Source organism: Gymnogyps californianus, chromosome 23 (genome assembly GCF_018139145.2).
Source record: "Gymnogyps californianus isolate 813 chromosome 23, ASM1813914v2, whole genome shotgun sequence".
In the NCBI taxonomy this organism is placed as follows: Eukaryota; Metazoa; Chordata; class Aves; order Accipitriformes; family Cathartidae; genus Gymnogyps; species Gymnogyps californianus.
Genome location: NC_059493.1, coordinates 1,096,406 through 1,115,274, shown reverse-complemented (window position 1 = coordinate 1,115,274; position 18,869 = coordinate 1,096,406). Strand labels below are relative to the sequence as shown.

The following is an 18,869-nucleotide window of genomic DNA, read 5'->3' as shown; positions in this document are numbered from 1 at the left end:
TGCTCTTGGCTCCTCTGCTGTGACGCACGCCCCGATTTTCCTGCTGTAGGATGATGCCAGTCAGACTCCGCAACGCTCCGGGCACCTTCCGGTGTTTTGAAAGCGACATCCCGAGGGATTTGCTCCAGAGCTGCGTTGTGCCCTACCTGGACAGCATCTGGATGTTCCCTGCCAACACGCACGCACAGACCCCACATCCCGAGTCATGTGCGGCAGCACCGGCTGTGCCAGACTGGCGAGGGGCTGGGGGGGCTGGGGTACCTGCGGGACCGCAGCAGCTTCCACCCGGGCCCTGAGGAGGCCGAAGGCGGCACACGCAAGGGCTGCGGAGGTCCTTGGGACACAGCAGGCCAGGCTGCCGGACCCCTGGGCACGTTTAGGGGTGCGGGACGGGCCAGAGGGGATAGCTGAGCCCTTTTAGTGCGCTCGGGGCCCCTACAGCAGCCTCCCCTCCCTCCAGGGCTGTCCTCGCACCCCGAGCAAGCGGGCGCGCAAGGCAGCTGGTGAAGGGCCGGTTGCTGGAGGTCGGGACGGTTTCCCTGCTGTGAGAAGAAGAGTAAAGCAGCATGGCTGCCATGAAGGATGGAGGGGAACCCCGTCGTCACCTTCCCGTCCCCAGCAAGCAGCGGTCCTGTCCTCATCCCACCCTTTCGCCTCCTCCTGACGCAGCCACCACCAGCATTGACTCAGCATCTTTATTGAGAAACCTCGATGCTGGAAGAAGTCTTAGAGCAGTATCCAGAAAGTCCCGGCACGGGTCTGGCTCTGGTCTGGGGAGCATGGCAGGCCCGGCCCCCTCCTCCGGGGTGCAGGACAGTGCCAGCAGAGAGGGGGTGGGGGTCTCGGGGCTGCCACCCTCTGCCCAGGGGCTTGCACTTGTCCCAGCTGCTGGCTGAGGATTTGGGAATTGCCCTTTGCCCTCTCCTCCCAGGCTCAGGGGCAAAGCAGTTTTCCTTTAAAATAGCCAATTTTATGTCTCTGCAGTGCCAGGAGTTTGAGTGTCTTTTATAAATAGAAATGGGTAGAAAACAGAAGAGGAGAATAGCGGGTAAAAGGGATTCCCAGGGAGCAGCAGTCACTCCCAGAGCCCTCCTGTGCTTGAGCAACACCCACCCACCTCCACCCAGAGCCGGGCCCCAGCGCCACGGTGCCCAGAGCCGGGCACCGAAGCTGGAGGGGCAGGAGCTGCCAAAGCAGGTTTCCAGCGACAGCCGGAGTTGCCATCGGCTCTCCCCGGTTTGGGCAGCCCCAGACTGGCATTGAGCTGGCCGGGAGAAGCAGCTGATGCTGGGGCACGGGGGCCATGAGTGAAGGTGGGGGCACCGGGCAGCCCCTGGGCTCTGGGGGGGGCCCTGCTCCTGGCGCAGGGGAGAGGCGTGACATGGGGCACGGGCCAGGGCCACCAGCTGTCCTGTGGCTACCAGAGGTGGTGGCTGACCACGGGTGGTTTTGGTCTCCCAGCCGGCAGCGCAAGTGGGCCGGGGCCACCGAATGTCCTCCCTGGGGGCTGGCACCTGCCAGCTCGGCAGCCGTCGGCACTGGGGTGGGCTCAGGCTTCTCCGTCACCCTCCTCCTCCCCGCTGGAGTCCTGGGGGACCCCAGCAACCTGAGGAGATGGGGGGGGCTCAGTGGGCAGAGGACCCCACCGGCATCGAGGTGCCGGTGCTGGGACTCCCATGCCCTTCTGCCCCCTCTGTCCCCTGCCACCGACCTGCTGGCCGGGGTGGCCGTGCCGGGCCAGCCAGGGTGCCAGGGCTGTGCCTGCCTCCCCCACGTCCAGGCGGCTGTGCTCCACCGTCGACTCGTGTGCCATCTGCGGCGAGGAGAAGACTTGCAGAGAGGGGCTGGCATCGACCAGCCAAGGGCTTGGGTGCCCACCAAACGCCTCCATCAGCCCCGTACCCCCCCTCCTCGGGCAGGGAGGGAAACTGAGGCACGGCAGGTGAGCGGGGGGGCTGGGGGCTGCATACCAGGACTGGGGGTGCCCGGAAGAGGTAGCTGAAGGGGTAGTAGAGGAAGTTGATGAAGGAGGCGGCGTAGAGGTCTGCGTAGCGCATCAGCTGGTTGGCGAAGAGCGTCTGGCGTGAGCCGCAGCGGAAGAGGCTGCCCATCTTCCCGTAGCACATGTCCATCTCGTGCGTGACTTTCTGCGGGTGCAGCGGGATGGTCAGGGCACCCAACGCCCCCCCCAGGGTGTCCCCCATGGGAGGGATCTGTGCTGGGGGGCTGAGCTGTGTGCCGGCTGGGACGGTGCCCTGGGCATCACCTGGATCCGACGCTTGATGGAGCTGATGTCTGGGCGCTCGCTGCTGCCGCTGTCCAAGTGCCTGGAGTGGGAGAGACCCAGCTGGGGCTCGCCTGGAGGGTCCCCCACGGGTGCCTGCACCCTCCCCACTGGTGCCACCCACCCACCCCATGCCCACTCACTGGTACAGCTCTGCCAAGAAAAGGTCCAGGCTCCGCAGCTCTTCAAACAGCTCTGCAAGGGCAACGGGGCCAGCTCAGTGCGGGCAACGTCCCCACTGCCCGGCACGACCAACACGGGGTGTCGGGCACGTCCCACCGGGGCTGGTTTTGCCATTGAGGGGGTTAGGAAGCTCCAGGCCACCTCCCCCAGCTGGGCTCGGCTGTGTCCCTGGCCGGGCAGGGTCCATGTCCCTGACCGGGCACTGCTCACCGCTCTTCTCCGTCCAGACCTGCAGCTCGCGGGCCAGCTCGGGCACCACCAGGAAGGTGCGCCAGCCCTGCCGCTTCTTGGACTTGAGGATGTCCCCGAAGATGTGGTCCCCCATGTAGAGGATGTCTTTGCCCTTCACACCCAGCAGGTCACACACCACGTCCGAGGAGCCTGCAACAGCCGGACGTCAAGGCGACGGCGCGGGCACGTCCCCCGTGCTGCCCGCGGAGCCCGGCCGGGCGCTCACCGCCGGAGTAGACGGCGCAGTGCTGGAGCGGGCCGGTGTACGTCCCGATGCGCAGCTTCCCCGTGTCCTGCAGGACAAGAGGACCCCGGGACGGGGGGGTACCGTTACCTGTGCCCGCTCGGCGCCCACCCAACAGCAAATCCACCCCACTGTGCCCACGGGAGCCCCCGTGGTGCCCAGATGGTGCCGACCGGCCCCGCAGCAGTGGAGGGGTCCCCACCGTGTTGACTTGGCGCAGGACGGTGCCCTCGGCGAAGAAGAGTGGCTTGCGGGTGTCCACCACGATGAGGTCGAAATAGGATCGCCAGGGGCGCTGCGGGGTGTCGGGGCAGGGGGGGGTCAGCAAGGGACCTCCGATGGCACCCTGCACCCCCCCACCCGGCCCACACCAGGGACAGACTCACCTTGTCCCCATCGCTGAAGTCGAACAGGTAGGACATGATGGCCTGCAAGGACACCCGGTATCTCCACCGTTGTCCCCGGGGAGGGCAGACCCCTGCCTGCGCTTTGCCCCCCCTAATGCCCCCCCCAGGGCAGGCTGGACCTGGGGTGGGGGGCAGGGACCGGACCCAGACACCCCCTACTCACATCGGTGTAGTTGTAGTCGCTGTTGGTGGCCAGAAAGACCTTCCCCACCTCCTTCATGCGGCTCAGCAGCAGCGGCACCCGGGGCTGGCGAGGGGCAAGTCAGCATGGTGGGGGGCGGGCCGGGGGGGCTACGGGGACCCGGCCAAGGGGACTGGGGTGGGGAGGGGTCCATGGGGGTCCGCAGACACTCACGTCCTTCACCACGTATTTCTCCAGGTTCTCCAGAGTCTTCTCCTTCAGGCAGCCCTGCAGAGGGGATGGATGGGTCTGGCCAAAACTTCCCCAGGAGGCGGGGGGGCATCCCCAGAACTCTCAGCATCCCCCCGACCCCACAGAAATACCACCCCCCGGCCCCCCACCCACCGCACCCACCGAGAGGTGGACGTGGTCCATGGCCTCGCGCACGTCCTGGAACATGCTGCGGAAGGACATGAAGAGGTTCCCATGCTTGTAGCCGGTGTCGCAGCTGCAACAGTCGGGAAAAGGGGGGGGTGAAGGGGCTGCCCTGCCACGGGGAGACCCCCCCACCCCACCCCACCCCACCCCACCAGGTCCCCACCCCCCATCTCCCTCTTACTTGACGTATCTGGAGCAGTTGGTGAAGAAGTCCACGAGACAGGCGTAGAGGTGGGCCTCTGCCGGGGAGGGGGCGGTGAGAAGGGATGCGGGGGGGCACAGGGGGAGGGCAGCACCCCACAGTGGGGTGGGGGGCCGTGGGTGGTGGTGGGTGGGGGGAAATGTCACTCACCCGTGAGATTGAAGAGGGTGTTGAGGATGTGGAAGCGCTTCATGTCATCCCGCTGGATGAACTTGTTGGGGTAATAGTGGAGGATTTCGGCCCTGGGGAGGGAGGACGGAGCTGCACCCCACGCCGAGGGGGTTCCCCCCCCCCCCGCACAGCCCCCCAGCCCCCGGGGCGGGGGGGGGTCCCAGACTCACCCCTTGAGGAAGCGGAAGCCGTGGGCGCAGACCAGCAGGTTCCCATGGGAGTCCACCTTCAGCAGGTTCCCATACAGGGCATCGAACACCAGCCCCCTGCACCGCACACCCCGTCAGCGGGTGGGGGGGGTGTCCCACCGACACCCCCACCCTGTCCCCTGTGTTGTCCCCCCCCCCAAAACCCGCCAGCACTCACCGTGTGGGGAAGGTGGGGTCGTACTTGTAGGCGAGGATCTCGTGGGGGTACCCGATGGAGACGAGGTGCTCCAGCAGCAGGGCGAAGGCCAGCTCCTCGTAGTCGGGGGACTTGTACACTGCGGGGTGCAGGGGGGGGGGGTGGCATGGGCAGGGGCTTGGGGGGGGCTGGGGGGGGTGAGGGGTGTCCCGCCGCCCCCCACCCTGCCTCAGCCCCCCCCACACCCCAAAAACGCACTAGCCAAGGTGTAGTCCATGTCGAAGCCGAAGCACTTGATCTTCTCTAGCGCCAGGCTCCGGTTGACGAAGATTCTGGGGGTGACCGGGGGGGGGGGGTTATGGGGTGAGGGGGTGTCTAGGGCTAGGGGGTGGCACGGGGGAGGGGCTGAGGACCTGTCCCTATGTCCCCCGGCCCTGGCCAGGGGGCTGGGGGGGCTGCGCGCCTGCCCTGGCCCGGGGGCCCCACAGGGAGTTATTGGAGCAGAAAAATGGGCTTTTGAGCTGGAAATGGAGCCGGGGGGGGTGGGGGGGGTGGGGGGGTGCAGGGCAGGGAGGGGGATGGTGAGCCCCCTCTTTTGGCCTGCCCCACCGTGTGTCTACATGGGGGTCCCCCCCAGGGCCTCTGCCCCCTCCCCCACCCCCCCAAGGGTCGTCCCCTGGACCTGCACCCCTGGGGTCCTTCCCTCGGGTCCTGCCCCCCCCCCAAAGTGCCCCCCCCTACACCTGCCCCCCCAAACCCTTTCCCCGCAGCTCCAGGTCCCGCTCCCCCCGATCGCCCCCCCCGACCCCCCCTTCCCCGCTCTTGCCCCCCATCCCCTGCCCCCTTGCCCCCCCTTTGCCCCCCCCCGGGCCCCACCGGTGCTGGCAGTCCCTCCGCAGCGCCCGCGGGTCGCCCTGCCCGGGGCCTGGGGCCGCCGCCGGGCCCCGCTCCCCCTCGCTGCCCATCGCCGCCGCCTCCGGCCGCCGCCTCCGGCCGCCGCCGCTTTAACGGGCCCCGCGGGACCGCCCCGACCCGGCCCCCGGCATCGGCCCGGCCCCCCCCGGCGCAACAGCCGGGACGGGACCCGGGGCACCCCGAGGGTGGTGACACACACCCCTCCCCCTCGGCAAAATGGGGCAATGCGCCCCCAAACGGGGCCGTGCCCCCCAAAATGGGGCAGTGCCCCCCCCCGTGCACCCCCACATGGGGCAGCGCCCCTCCATACACCCCCCACTAGAGCAGTACCCCTCCCCCCGCACCCCCAGAAGGGCCCCCCCCCCGCCCCGGCAGTGCCCCCGTGCCCTCCAGCCCCCCCCCGCCGTGCCCGAGCCGCCCCCCCGGAGGAAGCGCCCTCCCACGGCCCCGGCCCCGACGGCGCCAGGAGCGGCCGCGGGCGCCCGGCCCGGCCCGGCCCGGAGCCCCGGGGCCGGTGTTTGCCCAGCGGGGCCGCTGGCAGCAGGGAGCGACCGGCGGCGAATCATTAACCGGGGTCAAGGACCGGCCCCGCCGCCGCCCCGAGGCTGCCCCGATGGTCGCCCCGGAGAAGGGCGGGAGCTGGGGGGGGGGGGGGGCTGCGCGGCACCGAGGGGGGTCCAGCGCCAGGGGCCACCCCCAGCACCTCACAACACCGGAGGGACGGGGACAGGAGGGGGCACCCACGTCCCGTGGGACATAGGCCAGCCCCAGAGGGAAACGTCCCCCTCCCCAAGGGGCCCGACGGGCACAACCCCGTCCCAGTGGGACTCATCGCCGTCCCCGCAGGGCTCCGTGGGGCAGGTCCCCACGCAGCTCCACAAGGCGCATCCCAAACCCCATGGGGACATGTTCCCAAGCCCACGTGTCCCCACATCCCCATCCCTCTACCCCTTAGGCAGGGCTCAGCACCCCCAGGGAGCCCCGGGTGTCCAGGCTGCCCCCCACCCACCCTGGCCCAGTGCCAGTCCTGGGTCCCACTGCAATCGCCCGCAGCTCTTGCAACACCCCGGTGCCAACTCGCTGACGTGGGTTCCCGTGCCTGGCCTTGACCAGGACTGAGCCCCCCTGGGACAGGAGGGAGCATCGCTGGGGCACCCCGGGGATGGGGACACAGAGGGGACAGCAGGAGCAGCTGCTGCCCCAGGGTTTGGGGCCACAGGGCCACTAACAGGGGTCAGGAACTGCCTCCCCCCACCTGCGTGGCCCTGATAAACCCCCCCACGCAGGGCTGGGGTGCAGCCCAGGGCTGTTTACAGCCGGTCCCATGACACTGGGGGACACGTGGGGCTCTTATCAGTTGCCCCAGGCCCAGCTCCCTCCCAGGGCGTGGGTCCAAGGAGGGGCAGGGCAGAGGCCATGGGGCAGCATGTGACAGGGGACAGTGCCCAGGGCCACCCCAGCACCCCCCAGGATCACCAGCAGCACCAGCATACGAAGGAAATCTTTATTGAGTCCGAGGTAGCAGCAGTGAGGGGGGGGGGAAGGGGGGGGCCAGGGGCTGCCCCCCAGGGACCCCCGAGCGGGATGGTTGGGCAGCATCTGATGTCCACACCACTACAGCGATGGAGGCAAAGCTGAACACAGCACAGCCCGCAATGGGGGGGGGGAAGGAATGGCCCCTGGCCCCCAAGCCCTCCCAGGAGGGGCAAGGACCAGCCCCAGGCCTTACTCAAGGAGGAATCACTGCCAGGGGAATCTTAATTAAGTCATTAAAAATAAGAAAAGTGGCCTCCCATAACTGCTAATCTAAAGCTACAGCGCAGCAGGGCAGTCACATCGGGGCAGGCACAGCCTCAGCGCTGCACCCCCCTCTAGAAACTTAGCGCCAAGACATTTATATTAAAAATAAAATAAAAAAAAAAGATACTTCAGTGACAACACTATGCAGAACTGAGGAAGCCCCAGAGATGATGGCAGCCCCCAGTGGGACGAGCCTCCCCGGCTCCTGGAGGGGAAGGTGGCAGCAGGGAAGCAGGAGCAGCGCGAGCCCTGGTGCCTTCACACCTTCAGGACAGCGTACTTGAAGACAGCCATGATGGCGGCACTGATGAGACCCGAGATGGGGACGGTGACGAACCAGGCCATGAAGATGTTGCGGAAGAGGCGCCAGTCCACCGCCTTCCTGGAGCGCAGCCAGCCCACCGAGACTACGGAGCCCACCTGCCCGAGGAGCCAGAGCACGGCTCAGCATCGCAGCAGGATGGGGCACCCACCGGGTGCCCGCCGCCCCACAGCCCTCCCCAGGGGCACCCAGGGAAAGCCTCAGCCATGGGGCCAAGGGTCTTGCTCCAGCCCTTGGGGACCCAGCAGACACCACGCGGAGAGAGCAGGGCGAGGAGCTGCCGTCCCAGAGCGGTGATGGGGACAGGGTGCTGCAGCACCCGCATTCCCACGGCCGCTTGGCAGAGCCCAGGGGTCTATCAAAGGGGTTTTGTTCTCCCATCGCCTCCTCAAGTGCCCCCTCACCCAGGGACTCCCCCCAGCCCTGGGCAGCCGCTGCCACCCTGCATTGAGATGCAAATGGCAGAGCTGGGACCTGAAGGCCGGCCAGCAGCCTAGCTGGGGACCTCCCGCACAGCTCAGCCTTATTAGCACCAGGATTTGGGGGAAGCTGAGCTTGCGCCGAGCAGGCACCATCCCCCTCCCACCACCCCCACCTACCTTGCAGTGGGTTGTGCTGATGGGGAGGCCAACATTGGAGGCGATCACCACCGTCAGGGCAGACGCCAGCTCGATGCTGAAGCCGCTGCAGAGACAGAAAGCACATGAGAACCCAGGCACCAGACCCTCTGTGCTGCCCGGCACATCAGGCTGGCTCAGCCCAAGCCAGACCTGGGACCGGCTCTCCCCAGGCAGACCCTGCACAGCAGGGTCAGCTCCTCACTTGGCTCTCCAGCCCCCCTGCACCCCCAGACTGACCCCCCAAGGGATGCAGGGAGGTGTTACGGGGCCACGCACGACCCAGCTTCGCCACCCGAGCAATGAAACCCCCAAAGAGAGCACGAAGAGGGGCTCCAGGAGCGGGATGCAGCTCTAGGACTGCCTGAAGCCTCGCCCTGCCCCAAGGCAGCCCTTACCTTGATGGTGTGATGGGAGTCAGGTCCTTCCCCATTGTCTGGATGACTCTCCTTCCCCAGACCCACAAGCCGATGCAAATCCCCGCACCTCCGTAGAGCAGCAGCCAGATAGGAGTTGCCACCTTGGTAGCCACATCACCCGTCTGATAGACCAGGTAGAGCGCGACCAGTGGCCCTATGGCATTGCTGGAAGAGAAAGGAGAGCTGGGCCAGAGGGCCAGAGGCTCTGGGCAAGGTGGGCACCAGCCCTGGCGAGCAACCGCACCGCTCCTGCGGACCCAACTGACCTGACATCGTTGCCACCATGAGCAAAGGAGCCAAAGCAGGCCGTGAGGATCTGCAGAAATTGGAAGAGGAGGGACACCTCGGGTTTGTCCTGGTCATGCCATTCTTCCAGGGAGCTACTGCTGCCCTTGCGGTCGCTGACACCCATCTCCACCTGGGCCGTGTTCAGATCCACATCAGCAGCCGGGTGGGCATCCGCCACCGCGTTGCAGTAGCTGGTGTAGCTGTCCATGCGGACCCTCTTCTTGGTGTCCGCCACAGGCCAGGTCAGCTTCTCCACCTCCTCTCCCTCCTTGGCGCGGAGGGAATCCAGGGGCATGCCGCAGATGGCCATGGTGTAGGAGGTGTAGCTGTTGTTGCGCCGCAGGGGCTTGTCCCCCGAGTCCCCCATGCAGTCCCCCATCTTGGCCAGGTGCAGTTTATGCAGCAGCTCCTTGTAGAGGCCAGAGTCCTTGTGCACGGTGTGGTACTGGTACTGCCCGCTGGAGCTCATCTGGTGGCCCACGGCCTGGTTGAACTGGACGAGGTTGCCGTTGGGCAGCTGCACAGCTCCTGCCAAGGGAGATGGCTGGGGTTTAGCCCCCAGGGGTACCTGGGGTGGGGGGGAGACCACCCCAGCACCCCCTGTATCACCCCACCACCACTCACCGCTGTCGATGCTGGTTTCGTTCAGGTCAAGGCTGGGGAGCCTCTCCTGCTCCGGGGCCTCCTCCAGGTCCCCCAGGTTGAAGGAGACCGTCCTCTCCTCCACCGCTGCCCGGTGGGGCGCAGCCGACCCCACATCAGCAACGGGGCTCTTGGCATCGCCCAGGGGCACCTTGGGCTCCTCGTGGTCCTCCTTCGGGCTCAGGTTCTTCTCCATCAAGGGGCTTTCAGAAGGACTGGATTTGATCTCTCCTGCGAAGGGAGGCAGCTGCCATCAAACCCCTTCCCACCAACGCACCCAACACCAGGAGCAAGCCCATGCCCCTCACCACTCAGATTTATGGCAGCTAAATCAAATTTACAGCTTCCCCCTCCATCCTGAACTTTGGAAACTGCTGGGCAGTCGCACCTTGTCCCGGGCACAACAGCCAAACCATCACAAGCCAGCTCATCTCCTATTTTTAGACCCCCCCCACCCACACGGGGTGTGGTGAGCACCATTATGGGGCTTTTATGCCCGGTTCTTCCTACAGCAGAGGTTCCTCTTCGAGCCATGTTTGTCCCATTTCTGCTGGTCGTGGGATGCTCTGGACCTGCTTCTGGGGCGGCTGCGACCCCTGAAGCTGATGGGAAGGTGCCCAGAAGAGCCCAGCTCCTCTGCCAGCCCATCAGGTCCAGCTTGCTGGGAGGACTCGCCTGCCTGGGCTCCTCTCCAGCTCCCACTGGTGGGTGACAAAGCCAAACAGGAGCCAGTCTCCACCTTCCGAGGGCAGCCTGGTTTCCTGTCCCACTGGAAGAACCAAGCCAGCAGCACCAAGCCCTGGAAGCTGAGGCTGTTACTCCCCCTCTACCGGGAAAAGCATGTTTTCTCCAGGTGAAAACATGAGGTCAGCTCCTTCAGACAACAACAAAAACCACCTCCTTGTCACAAACATGACCATTTCCCCAGCCAGCCCGCTCGCCGCAAGGGCCAGGCTGTGGCATCCAGCCCCTCACCCTGGCATCAGGCCCCTGCAGAGCTCATCTCCCCCTGCATCACCACCTCCCTCCCAGCGACGCTCCCCAGCAGGCAGGCTGCCTCAGCAGGCAGGGGAGCCTGTCTGGCAGGCAGGAGTTAAGCCGAAGCTCGAACAGCTGGAAGAATGTCAAGGGCAGCTATAAAGCTGTTAGTCACACCCCAATTACACCAGTCTGACAAGGACACTGGTTATCCCCTCATCTCCAGTTCCTTAAGTGCCCCAGACTGCACACAAAATTTATATGCAAGACCACACACGACTCCAGGAGAGCTGCCTGTACTTTTCAGGAGGCAGAACTCGGGACTGCTCTTTTGGATGCCTTTCAATAGAGATTTTTTTTTTTTTTTGCGCTACAGGGAAAGGATTTCGTCAGCTTACACAGCTTTAAACTTGTGATCTGCATCTGCCAGGCCAAAGATTGATCAGCAGGTATGCAGAGGATTAAAGGTTACACCGGTTAACAGGCAGGTTGTCTCCTGCCTCCTCTTCTTCTCTATGAAAGAGTGAAATCGGGCTGTTTAATATCGCCTGCCGTCCCGTGCAGTTCAAGGAGAGATCACACTGCTCAGAAATCAGCTGCCGGACACCGCTCGGCAGCACAACAGCTACTTCGAGGGGGATTTGGGGGTCCGAGGGAGCAGCTTGCTGCTGCGGGTTAGGAGCACGCAGGGTCCAGCTCAATGAGACGTGCCCCAGTGACTCAGGGTTTGCAGAGCAGCTTAAGCGATAACTGAAGCTGAGGATCCCTGCTAATAACAGCCCTGCGGCTAATGAGATCTCCCGCTGGGAAAAGAAGTTGGTTAGTCCGAGCATGCCCTTCCCCAAAGGATTGCAAAGAGAGAGGCGTTACTTACGTTCGATTTTCTTCTTCATTCTTGGACATACAAAGAACCAGACGACGAGAGCACAGACAACAGCACTCCCCGCCGAAATTAGGAGGATACCCCACAGAGGAAGTTTGTCAAAGCCCAGCACTAGGAAATAAAACAACGGATCTTTGAAAACCTCCGGGCAAAAGCCTCCTTGACATACGACTTTGCTCTTCCCAGCACGGGGACGCCATCACCTGCAACATCCCTGAGCTAATTCGCCTGCCAGGGAGAAACGCCATCGGGAAGCCATCACTGACCGCACCGAAACCCCCCGCCCAGGGTTACAATCTCCCCCATCAAAAGCTAATCTTTCACATGTACAACACTTTCCCCTCCCTCCTGCAGCCAAACCCGATCAGGGACCGCTGTGTGCCCTGAGCAGGGACAGGAGGCTCCTCACAGCCCTTGTCTCCTCACTTGCTGCAATGTCAAAGAAAAAAAAAAAAAAAACAAAACCACCCAGCACGGCTGCTGCAGCGACAGCGCCGCTTCCCCGGGTCGGGGAGAGGACATGCGGGACCTGGGCTGCTCCCACCAGAGCCCCATGTCTCCATTAACTCCTCCAGCTGCTGGGGGAAAGCTGGGTCTCCCGCTCCATGAGTCCCTAGGAACTCAAGCTCAAGTTTCAAGGCATCCGAGGTGTTACGTGACCTAGTTACAAGCATTCTCACATGCAGCGTGACTTTTAGCAGAGGTTTGGCATTATACAGCCTGCTGCAGCCCCCCCGGTCGGGGTGTCAGGTGCTTGCGACCGCTCAACTCCTGCATTTTCTGCTGCAGGCAATAACTTACTGCTCCTAATGCACCACCAGCAACATCGCAGCTACTTTACCCACAAATCTGGCTACTTGCTTACGCCAAGCCTGGCACAGAGCTCACCCAGCCCTCCTGCAGCTGAGGACTCAGGATAAACACGAATCCGCCTTGGGGGTGCCAAGTGACAACGTGATCTTGGAGCAGCACCGCTGCTGCTTTGCGGCCCCAGTGCCCCCAGCAGCACCGCAGCAACCCTGCCTCCTCCCCCGGGCTGGAAAGCCAAGGGAAGGGGAAGCTGACATCCCTCCAAAAATTTTTCCAGCCACTGTTTACAGAGAAAAACCCTGCAGAGCCAGCGCCGACTGCCCTCACCCCACCTCCAGCGACTCCTCCATAACAGGAAACCCACGCTCAGACCAAAAACAGCTCGCACCGAGTCACCCCGGCGGATGGAGGTTACGGAGCCTCCAGCTCCGCAGGCAAAGCCGCCCTCCCTGCCAAGCCCTCTCCTAGTCCTGCCCGCGACCTGATCCCCTCCACAACAGCCAAACAAGCATTTCAATTTGGCTTTTCAAACTGAAGTACAAACTCCTCTTTCTCAGTACAGGTGCCAGCTCTTCTTGCCAGGGATAATTAGTTTATTCTTAGGGACAAGGTGAATCAGGAGGCACAGCCTCCATCCCTGCTCCTAGCCTCGCTACCGGCAGCCCGAGGACTCTCTTCAGCGGCAGCCGGGTACCTGAGTTTTAGCACAGGTAAGAGAAGGGAAGGGGAAGTCATGTTATCTGCAGGTCCTGTGAAGTCTAAGGAGAAAGGTCTGGAGGGGTTTAGTTTGAGCAGGTCTCTTTGGTTGGGCAACTATCTAGCCCAGAACTCAGCGCACGCTAGCCTGCAGCCTTCTGTAACCGGCACAGGCCAGCCGCCTTCTAGGAGATTTCAGCCCTGTAAAGCAAAAAAGGGGTAAATCGTGCATTTAATGGAGGTTTTGTAAAGAATTTAAAAATTAAGGTTCAAGTATTCTGATGCGTACTTACAAGGTGCACCGGTATACATGATGGAGAAGAGGTTGATCCCCACGGTACAGGCATAGAAGATGGGCAAAGCTCGCAAGCCATTGGGAACGGGATCTGCCTGCAAAACAAGGATCAGTGCTGCGGAAAGCCAGACCTCGAGGGATGCGCAGCAGCCGAGGAGCAGCCAGGCAACAGCCCCTTCCCAAAAAGGGGTTTGTGCCTTCGGTCAGCTGCTGACAGCAACTCAAATACCGCGCTCCGGCAAGCCCTGCCGAACGCCAGAGCTCCCGACAGCTTTTAGAGAATAACCCATGGGGCTGCCACCGTCAGACCCCCCCTCCCCAGCAGCCTGGGGGCAGAGAAGGTGGCAGAACACCGTGGGTCTCACAGGGCTCCCCAGGGACCCAGGGCAGGACCAGCCGAGTGTCCCACCTCTCCCAAGGCTGGAGGATCTCATCCTCGCCCGCAGCCAGGGGCTGCCTGGCTCTTGAACCCCTCCTACTAAGGCTCCCCAGCCTGCAGACCTCCACGGCCACGTATGTTTGCTTTCAACTCCCCAAGCGCTTTCAGACAAAACCACTTGTCAGACAAAGCTTTCACCTCTTTCCAGCTGACTTGGACGAAATAAAAGAGTCCATTACTCACAAAGCAGCTTATTTGACCACATACCTGCACAGAGAGGCCCTCACCCAAGCAGCAGGAGCACTTAATCTCCGCTGCTGCCCAGCAATCGGGATCTAGCGTCGGTACAAACACACCGAGCCTTACCGACTGCCAAGCAGGACAGAGCAAGCGGACTATTCAGCACCAGAATGAAGCGTGACGGGGCCAGCCCAGCTTTGAAAGGCTGGTTACGCAAGGTTACTCTTGACAGCGGTGACGCTGAATTGTTTTAAAGGGCTGCCAGGTAGAAACCAGCAGCGATAAGATCTTAACATCTCTTGAACCAGAAATAGTCAGAGCTAAGACCTAAAATAATTTAAGTTAACCTCAACTATGCAGAAGAAAGTGTTGGAGTTCCTCTGTACAGCTGGCTGGATACCCCTGCTCTGCGCTGGCAGCATCCTGCGCTCCAGGGTCATCATCATCTCAGAAAGATGAGGTCTGAAGCTGCCGCCTCCATTTCAAGCACCTTTGGGTGCCCAATCCCTCTTCCTGGGCTTTCAGACACTCCCAACAGTGGGAGCGTGTCCCTGGAGCCAGCCCGAGCACCCCTCACTTTACCCGGGGCCCCAGATGGGAGGAAAGCACAGTTTCCACAGCACCAGGGACAATTCTGGCCCTCTTGGCGTAAAAAAAAAAGCCATCGCTGTTGGTCATTGCCTTCATCTGCAGCCTGACACAAGAGGAGGTCCAGCCTTGCACCAGGACTTAGGAAAAGCGTAACAAGCAGCTCTGATCTTATCAATTTTGGGCTACTTCGCTACTTGGAAACTGCGGCTGTTTCTGCTGAGGCCAGGCAGGACGCTCCTGGCCCAGATGTTTTGGAGGAGGAGGTGAAGCGATGCCTCCTCACCTCCCAGGCTCTGCTTTGTGGAGCAGCTACAGGTCTCATTTTCCCATCCCTTCAGCTCCTGCAGGAGTCCCGAAGGGCTCACCCAAGCGTCACCACAAAGATGGATGCGCCTGGAGAAGCTGTGGTGCACATAAGCCAACCAACCAGTCCAACGGGCAGACGAGGGAACACCCAGGAGCCCCAAGGTGTCAGAAAATGGGGTGGACAGCCCTTACCTTACGGAGGATGAACCTCTGGACAAGGAAGAACAGGATAGCAGACATGATACCCGAAAGGAGGGGTGAGATGAACCAGGACAACACTAGGAGAGAAGAGGCACGATCAGCATCCCGCTGCTGGAAGGGGAAGCCCAGGGGACACGTGGAAGCCACGCGCAGGGGTGGTGACGCGAGCTGGACTTACCGATCTTTAGCAGCTCGGACCACTTGACACCTTCTTGTCCTTTGGCCACCAGCGAAAAGCCGATGGTTGCTCCAACGATGCAGTGGGTACCGGAGATGGGGAGCTTCAAGAACGAAGCCACTAGCTGCCACACAGCAGATCCTGGGGAGAAGGAAAAGCCTGGTAAGAAAAGCCATCACCGGGGCACCTCAGGGAACAGTGTCCCCCCCCCCATTTTGACCCCTCCCCAGTTCCTCACCAAACATGGCGCTGATCGAACCCGCCATCAGCAGCTGCTGCTTGGAGCTGTACATCTCCACGTCGATCAACCCCTTCCGGATGGTCTCGCTGACTTTGGCTCCCAGGAGGACGGAGCCCACCGTCTCAAAGACGCTGGCCAAGACACAGGCTTGCCGGAGGGTCACCACCCCCGAGCCCACCGCCGTGCCGAAGGAGTTGGCCACATCGTTGGCGCCGACGGAGAAGGCCAGGACGAAGGCGATGATGAAGCCCAGGATCAGCATCCAGAGGAAGCCCACCATGGGGACAGGGGGCACCGTGGGGGTCGGGTCCATGGTTTGGGGTGGGGGAGCGGGGCGAGGTATTAATAAATTAGGTATAAAATTAAATAGGGGGTGGGGTGGTCGCTATAGGGCACGGGGGGCTCCGCCGTCCTACGGCCCCGTCGGCCGCGGGGGATGAGGGCCGGGTGCCGCACCATGGCCTGCGCCGCTCTTCATCCTGCGGGAGAGACGGGGCTCAGCGGGTGGGGGTGGGGGGGGGTGGGGTGTTACCGGATAACGGCCCTTCCCGCGCGCCGGTAACGGCCGCTCCCGCGCGCGCCGCCGCCGCCCTCTCCCGCCGCCATGTGCCCGCCCCGCCCCGCCTAAGGCTGCCGCCGCCGCCGCCGCCGCCGCCGCCCAAGGCCGCCGCCGCTCACCGGCAGGCGGGCCGGGCCGGGCCGCGCCGCGCTCGCCGGGAAGCGCCCACTCCGCTCCGTTCCGCTGCGCGCCGCCCCCGCCGCCTCCGACTGGCGCCGCCGCCCGCCGCCCGCCGCGCTTTAACCACCTCCCTCCGCCCCACGTGACCGCCGCCCCGCCCCCCTCCCGCCTGACGCGCGGCACCGCCCGCGGAGGCCAATTGGCCCGTTCGCCGCCGGGGAGGGGCGAAGCCGCGCCGCCATTGGGCAGCGCCCAAGTACAGAGCCGGGCCCCGCCCCACCGGCCGCCGCGCCCCCGCGCGGGCAGAGAGCCCCGGCACCACGTGCGTGCTCAGCGGCGCCCCGGGCGGAGCGGAGCGGAGCGGCAGCGGGCTGGGCCGGCACGGCACGGCACGGCACGGCACGGCACGGCACGGCACGGCAGTGGGCTCGGCCCCGGCACGGCCCGGCCCGGCATGGCCCGGCAGTGGGCTCGGCCCCGGCCCGGCCCGGCAATGGGCTCGCTGGGCTCTGGCACGGCCCGGCCCGGTCTGACCCAGGTGCGGGCTCAGCTCCAGCACGGCCCGGTACGGGTGCGGGCTGGCTCGGCTCCGGCACAGTCTGGCACAGCCCAGCATGGGTGTGGGCAGGCTCAGCTCTGGCACCGGTGCGGGCTCGGCTGGGCTGTGGCACCGTCTGGCACGGCCTGGCATGGGTGTGGGCTCAGCTCTGGCATGGTCCAGCACGGGTGTGGGATCGGCTTGACTCCGGCACGGTTCGGCAGGGCTGTGGGCTCGGCTCCAGCACGCTCTGCTTTGGGTCCCTGTGGGTCTGGCCCACGTCTGGCACGGTCCAGCACGGCTCTGAGCTCAGCCCCAGCATGGCCCCGGCACAGCTCTGGACCAGGTTGCCCTGGATCCAGCTCCAGACCAGCCCGCGCCCAGCACAGCACCAGTACTGCACTGGGTCAGGAGGGCACCAAGCTGCGGACCACCGGGCTGGCACCATGGTGCAGCTCAGGTCTGCTCCGGGCTCTGAATTGGCATCACACACAGGCCTTGTGCCGGCACTGGCTCAGGGCCGGCACCGGCTGAAGGCCAGCACCCAGCAGCAGCACTGGCCTGGGGGGCACCCGTCCTGGGGGGCACCCGGCCCAGGGGGCACCCACCTCGCCCTGGCACTAGCACAGCCCAGGTTCCCCCCCAGTGCAGGCCCTGTGCAGGGACCGAAACTGGTTCCCAGCAGGACCCACCACAGCACCAGCACCCGCAGCCGGCGAGCACAGCCTGGGGGATCCCGCGGGGTCCCGGGAGGTTCGGGGGTCCCACCAGCCCCCCCAGCCTGGGTGGCACAGCTGGGGGGGCACCCCTGCATCGCTGCTGGTGCGCACCCCCCCCCCCCCATGGACATGTGTGCACACGCAGCTCCCACGTGCACACGCACACGCTGGGTGCACACGTGTGCCCCCGGGGGGCTGGGCGCGGTGCCCGTTCCCACCTCGGGATGACCGTTGCCCGGCAGGAACCGCGGCTCAGCGGGCAGAGCCGCAGCGTCCCGGCCCTGGGGCAGCGGGTCAGCCCGGCACAGGAAGCTGGGGTGTCCGGCCGGGGGGGTTGTGCCCGGGCATGGGTCAGTGGCTCGGTACCGGCGGGTGCTGGTCCGTTGCGGGCCATCGCATCGTGGGGCCGCCGGTGACGTGGGCCTGGAGACGGCACCCGGCGGGGAGGGGAAGCAGCTGGGTGCCCCAGTCCGCTGCCCCGGCGTCACCGGGCCAGAGTCCGTCCGGTGTCCCCACGGGCCCTGTGTCCCCGGCCACGTGCGGTGCTGGAGCACATGCCTGGAGCCTGGGGTCCCCTCGCCCCTCTCAGCCCCCCAAGGCGGTAGCGGGGGGATGACCTGTCCCCGTCCCGTATTCCTGTCACCCCTGGGTGGCCCAATCTGCCCTAGACGGGTGAGTCTGCGGGGGAAACTGAGGCAGGAGCCCCTGGATGAAGCTGGGAGGACCCATGGCCTGGGACCCTGGGTCCCATCCCTCTGCGCCCCAAAAGCTGGGAAGGGACCCAGGTGCGCCTGCAGCCCTGGGCACAAGGGCACGAGGGGTGCAGCATGGGGTGCAGCTCCGAGCACAGTGGGGTGCAGCACCAGGAATGTGGGGTGCAGCACCGAGCACTGTGGGGTGCAGCTCCGAGGACGCAGGCACAGCACAAAGGATGTGGGGCGCGGGGCCAAGCGCGGGGAGGTGCAGCGCTGAGCGTAGGGGGGTGCAGCAGCGAGCACACGGGGTGCAGCACTGAGCAAAAGGGGGTGCAGGGCCACGCACATGGGGAGCAGCATCGAGTGCGCGGGGTGCAGGGCTGAGCACGCGGGGTGCAGGGCCAAGGATGCGCTGGGGAATGAGCGGGCGTGGGTGCCTTTCCGAGATGCCTGCAGGTGAACGCACGCAGCGTGGAGACCCCAGAGGAGGAGCCAGCAGCACTGGAGTGCTTGGGGGAGCTGGATGTAGATTAGCTTTGAACGGTCACGGCCATCGGGCAAGCTTCCTGAGGACTGGAAGAGAGCAAAATATCACTGCTATCTTCAAGGAGGACAAGAATGAAGACCTGGAAACCATTTCCAAGCGCACGACGAGCAAGAAGCTGAGGGGGAGCGGTCAGCATGGACTGCCGAAGGGGAACTCATGCTTCACCAGCCTGACGGCCTTCTACAGTGAGATGACCAGCTTGGTGGAAGAGCAGCGGATGCTGTTTCCCTCTACCTCAGTAAGGCTTTTGACACTGTCAGCCCA

The 18,869-nt window shown here is 64.5% G+C and overlaps 3 protein-coding genes across 4 annotated transcripts in view; 1 reads left to right on the top strand and 2 right to left on the bottom strand.

The window, feature by feature from the left end:
• Nucleotides 1-681: 681 nt before the first annotated feature.
• On the bottom strand, nucleotides 682-5,591 carry LOC127025365 (cytosolic purine 5'-nucleotidase-like). The gene is made up of 18 exons (XM_050910296.1): nucleotides 5,503-5,591; nucleotides 4,885-4,958; nucleotides 4,648-4,765; nucleotides 4,452-4,547; nucleotides 4,261-4,352; nucleotides 4,090-4,147; nucleotides 3,885-3,978; nucleotides 3,705-3,758; nucleotides 3,513-3,596; nucleotides 3,328-3,370; nucleotides 3,145-3,251; nucleotides 2,925-2,991; nucleotides 2,678-2,848; nucleotides 2,428-2,479; nucleotides 2,267-2,327; nucleotides 1,971-2,147; nucleotides 1,712-1,813; nucleotides 682-1,606 (listed from the first exon to the last, which is right to left on the bottom strand). The coding sequence occupies exons 1-18, from the start codon at nucleotides 5,589-5,591 to the stop codon at nucleotides 1,550-1,552; spliced, it is 1,596 nt and encodes a 531-aa protein (XP_050766253.1). The 3' UTR covers nucleotides 682-1,549.
• Nucleotides 5,592-7,031: 1,440 nt separating this feature from the next.
• On the bottom strand, nucleotides 7,032-15,907 carry SLC20A1 (solute carrier family 20 member 1). Of its 2 annotated transcripts, none has more exons than XM_050910270.1 (10): nucleotides 15,425-15,907; nucleotides 15,187-15,327; nucleotides 15,000-15,085; nucleotides 13,290-13,386; nucleotides 11,482-11,601; nucleotides 9,585-9,860; nucleotides 8,966-9,515; nucleotides 8,679-8,864; nucleotides 8,263-8,347; nucleotides 7,032-7,761 (listed from the first exon to the last, which is right to left on the bottom strand). In XM_050910270.1, the coding sequence occupies exons 1-10, from the start codon at nucleotides 15,738-15,740 to the stop codon at nucleotides 7,600-7,602; spliced, it is 2,019 nt and encodes a 672-aa protein (XP_050766227.1). In that variant the 5' UTR covers nucleotides 15,741-15,907; the 3' UTR covers nucleotides 7,032-7,599. The 2 variants fall into 2 exon arrangements, with proteins under 2 accessions (XP_050766227.1, XP_050766228.1); XM_050910271.1 differs by having other exon boundaries at nucleotides 9,612-9,860.
• Nucleotides 15,908-18,504: 2,597 nt separating this feature from the next.
• The window catches only part of TCF7L1 (transcription factor 7 like 1), a 2,243-nt gene continuing 1,878 nt past the window's right edge, over nucleotides 18,505-18,869 (top strand). Inside the window, exon 1 of the mRNA XM_050910098.1 lies at nucleotides 18,505-18,843. Within this exon, the coding sequence (XP_050766055.1) occupies nucleotides 18,505-18,843 (339 nt within the window). The remainder of the gene's footprint in view (nucleotides 18,844-18,869) is intronic.

What these genes read in the sequence shown, in the direction of transcription:
- LOC127025365 (XM_050910296.1), bottom strand. Translation starts at nt 5,591, where the DNA reads ATGGGCAGCGAGGGGGAGCGGGGCCCGGCGGCGGCCCCAGGCCCCGGG. An exon ending in CTTCAGCGATGGGGACAAGG is followed by an intron (nt 3,252 to 3,327) that starts TGAGTCTGTCCC and finishes CCCCCCCCTGCC; the next exon opens with CCGACACCCCGCAGCGCCCC. An exon ending in GGTCTGGACGGAGAAGAGCG is followed by an intron (nt 2,480 to 2,677) that starts GTGAGCAGTGCC and finishes TTGCCCTTGCAG; the next exon opens with AGCTGTTTGAAGAGCTGCGG.
- SLC20A1 (XM_050910270.1), bottom strand. Translation starts at nt 15,740, where the DNA reads ATGGACCCGACCCCCACGGTGCCCCCTGTCCCCATGGTGGGCTTCCTC. An exon ending in GTGGTGGGGTGATACAGGGG is followed by an intron (nt 9,516 to 9,584) that starts GTGCTGGGGTGG and finishes CTCCCTTGGCAG; the next exon opens with GAGCTGTGCAGCTGCCCAAC. An exon ending in ACTCCCATCACACCATCAAG is followed by an intron (nt 8,348 to 8,678) that starts GTAAGGGCTGCC and finishes CTGTCTCTGCAG; the next exon opens with CGGCTTCAGCATCGAGCTGG.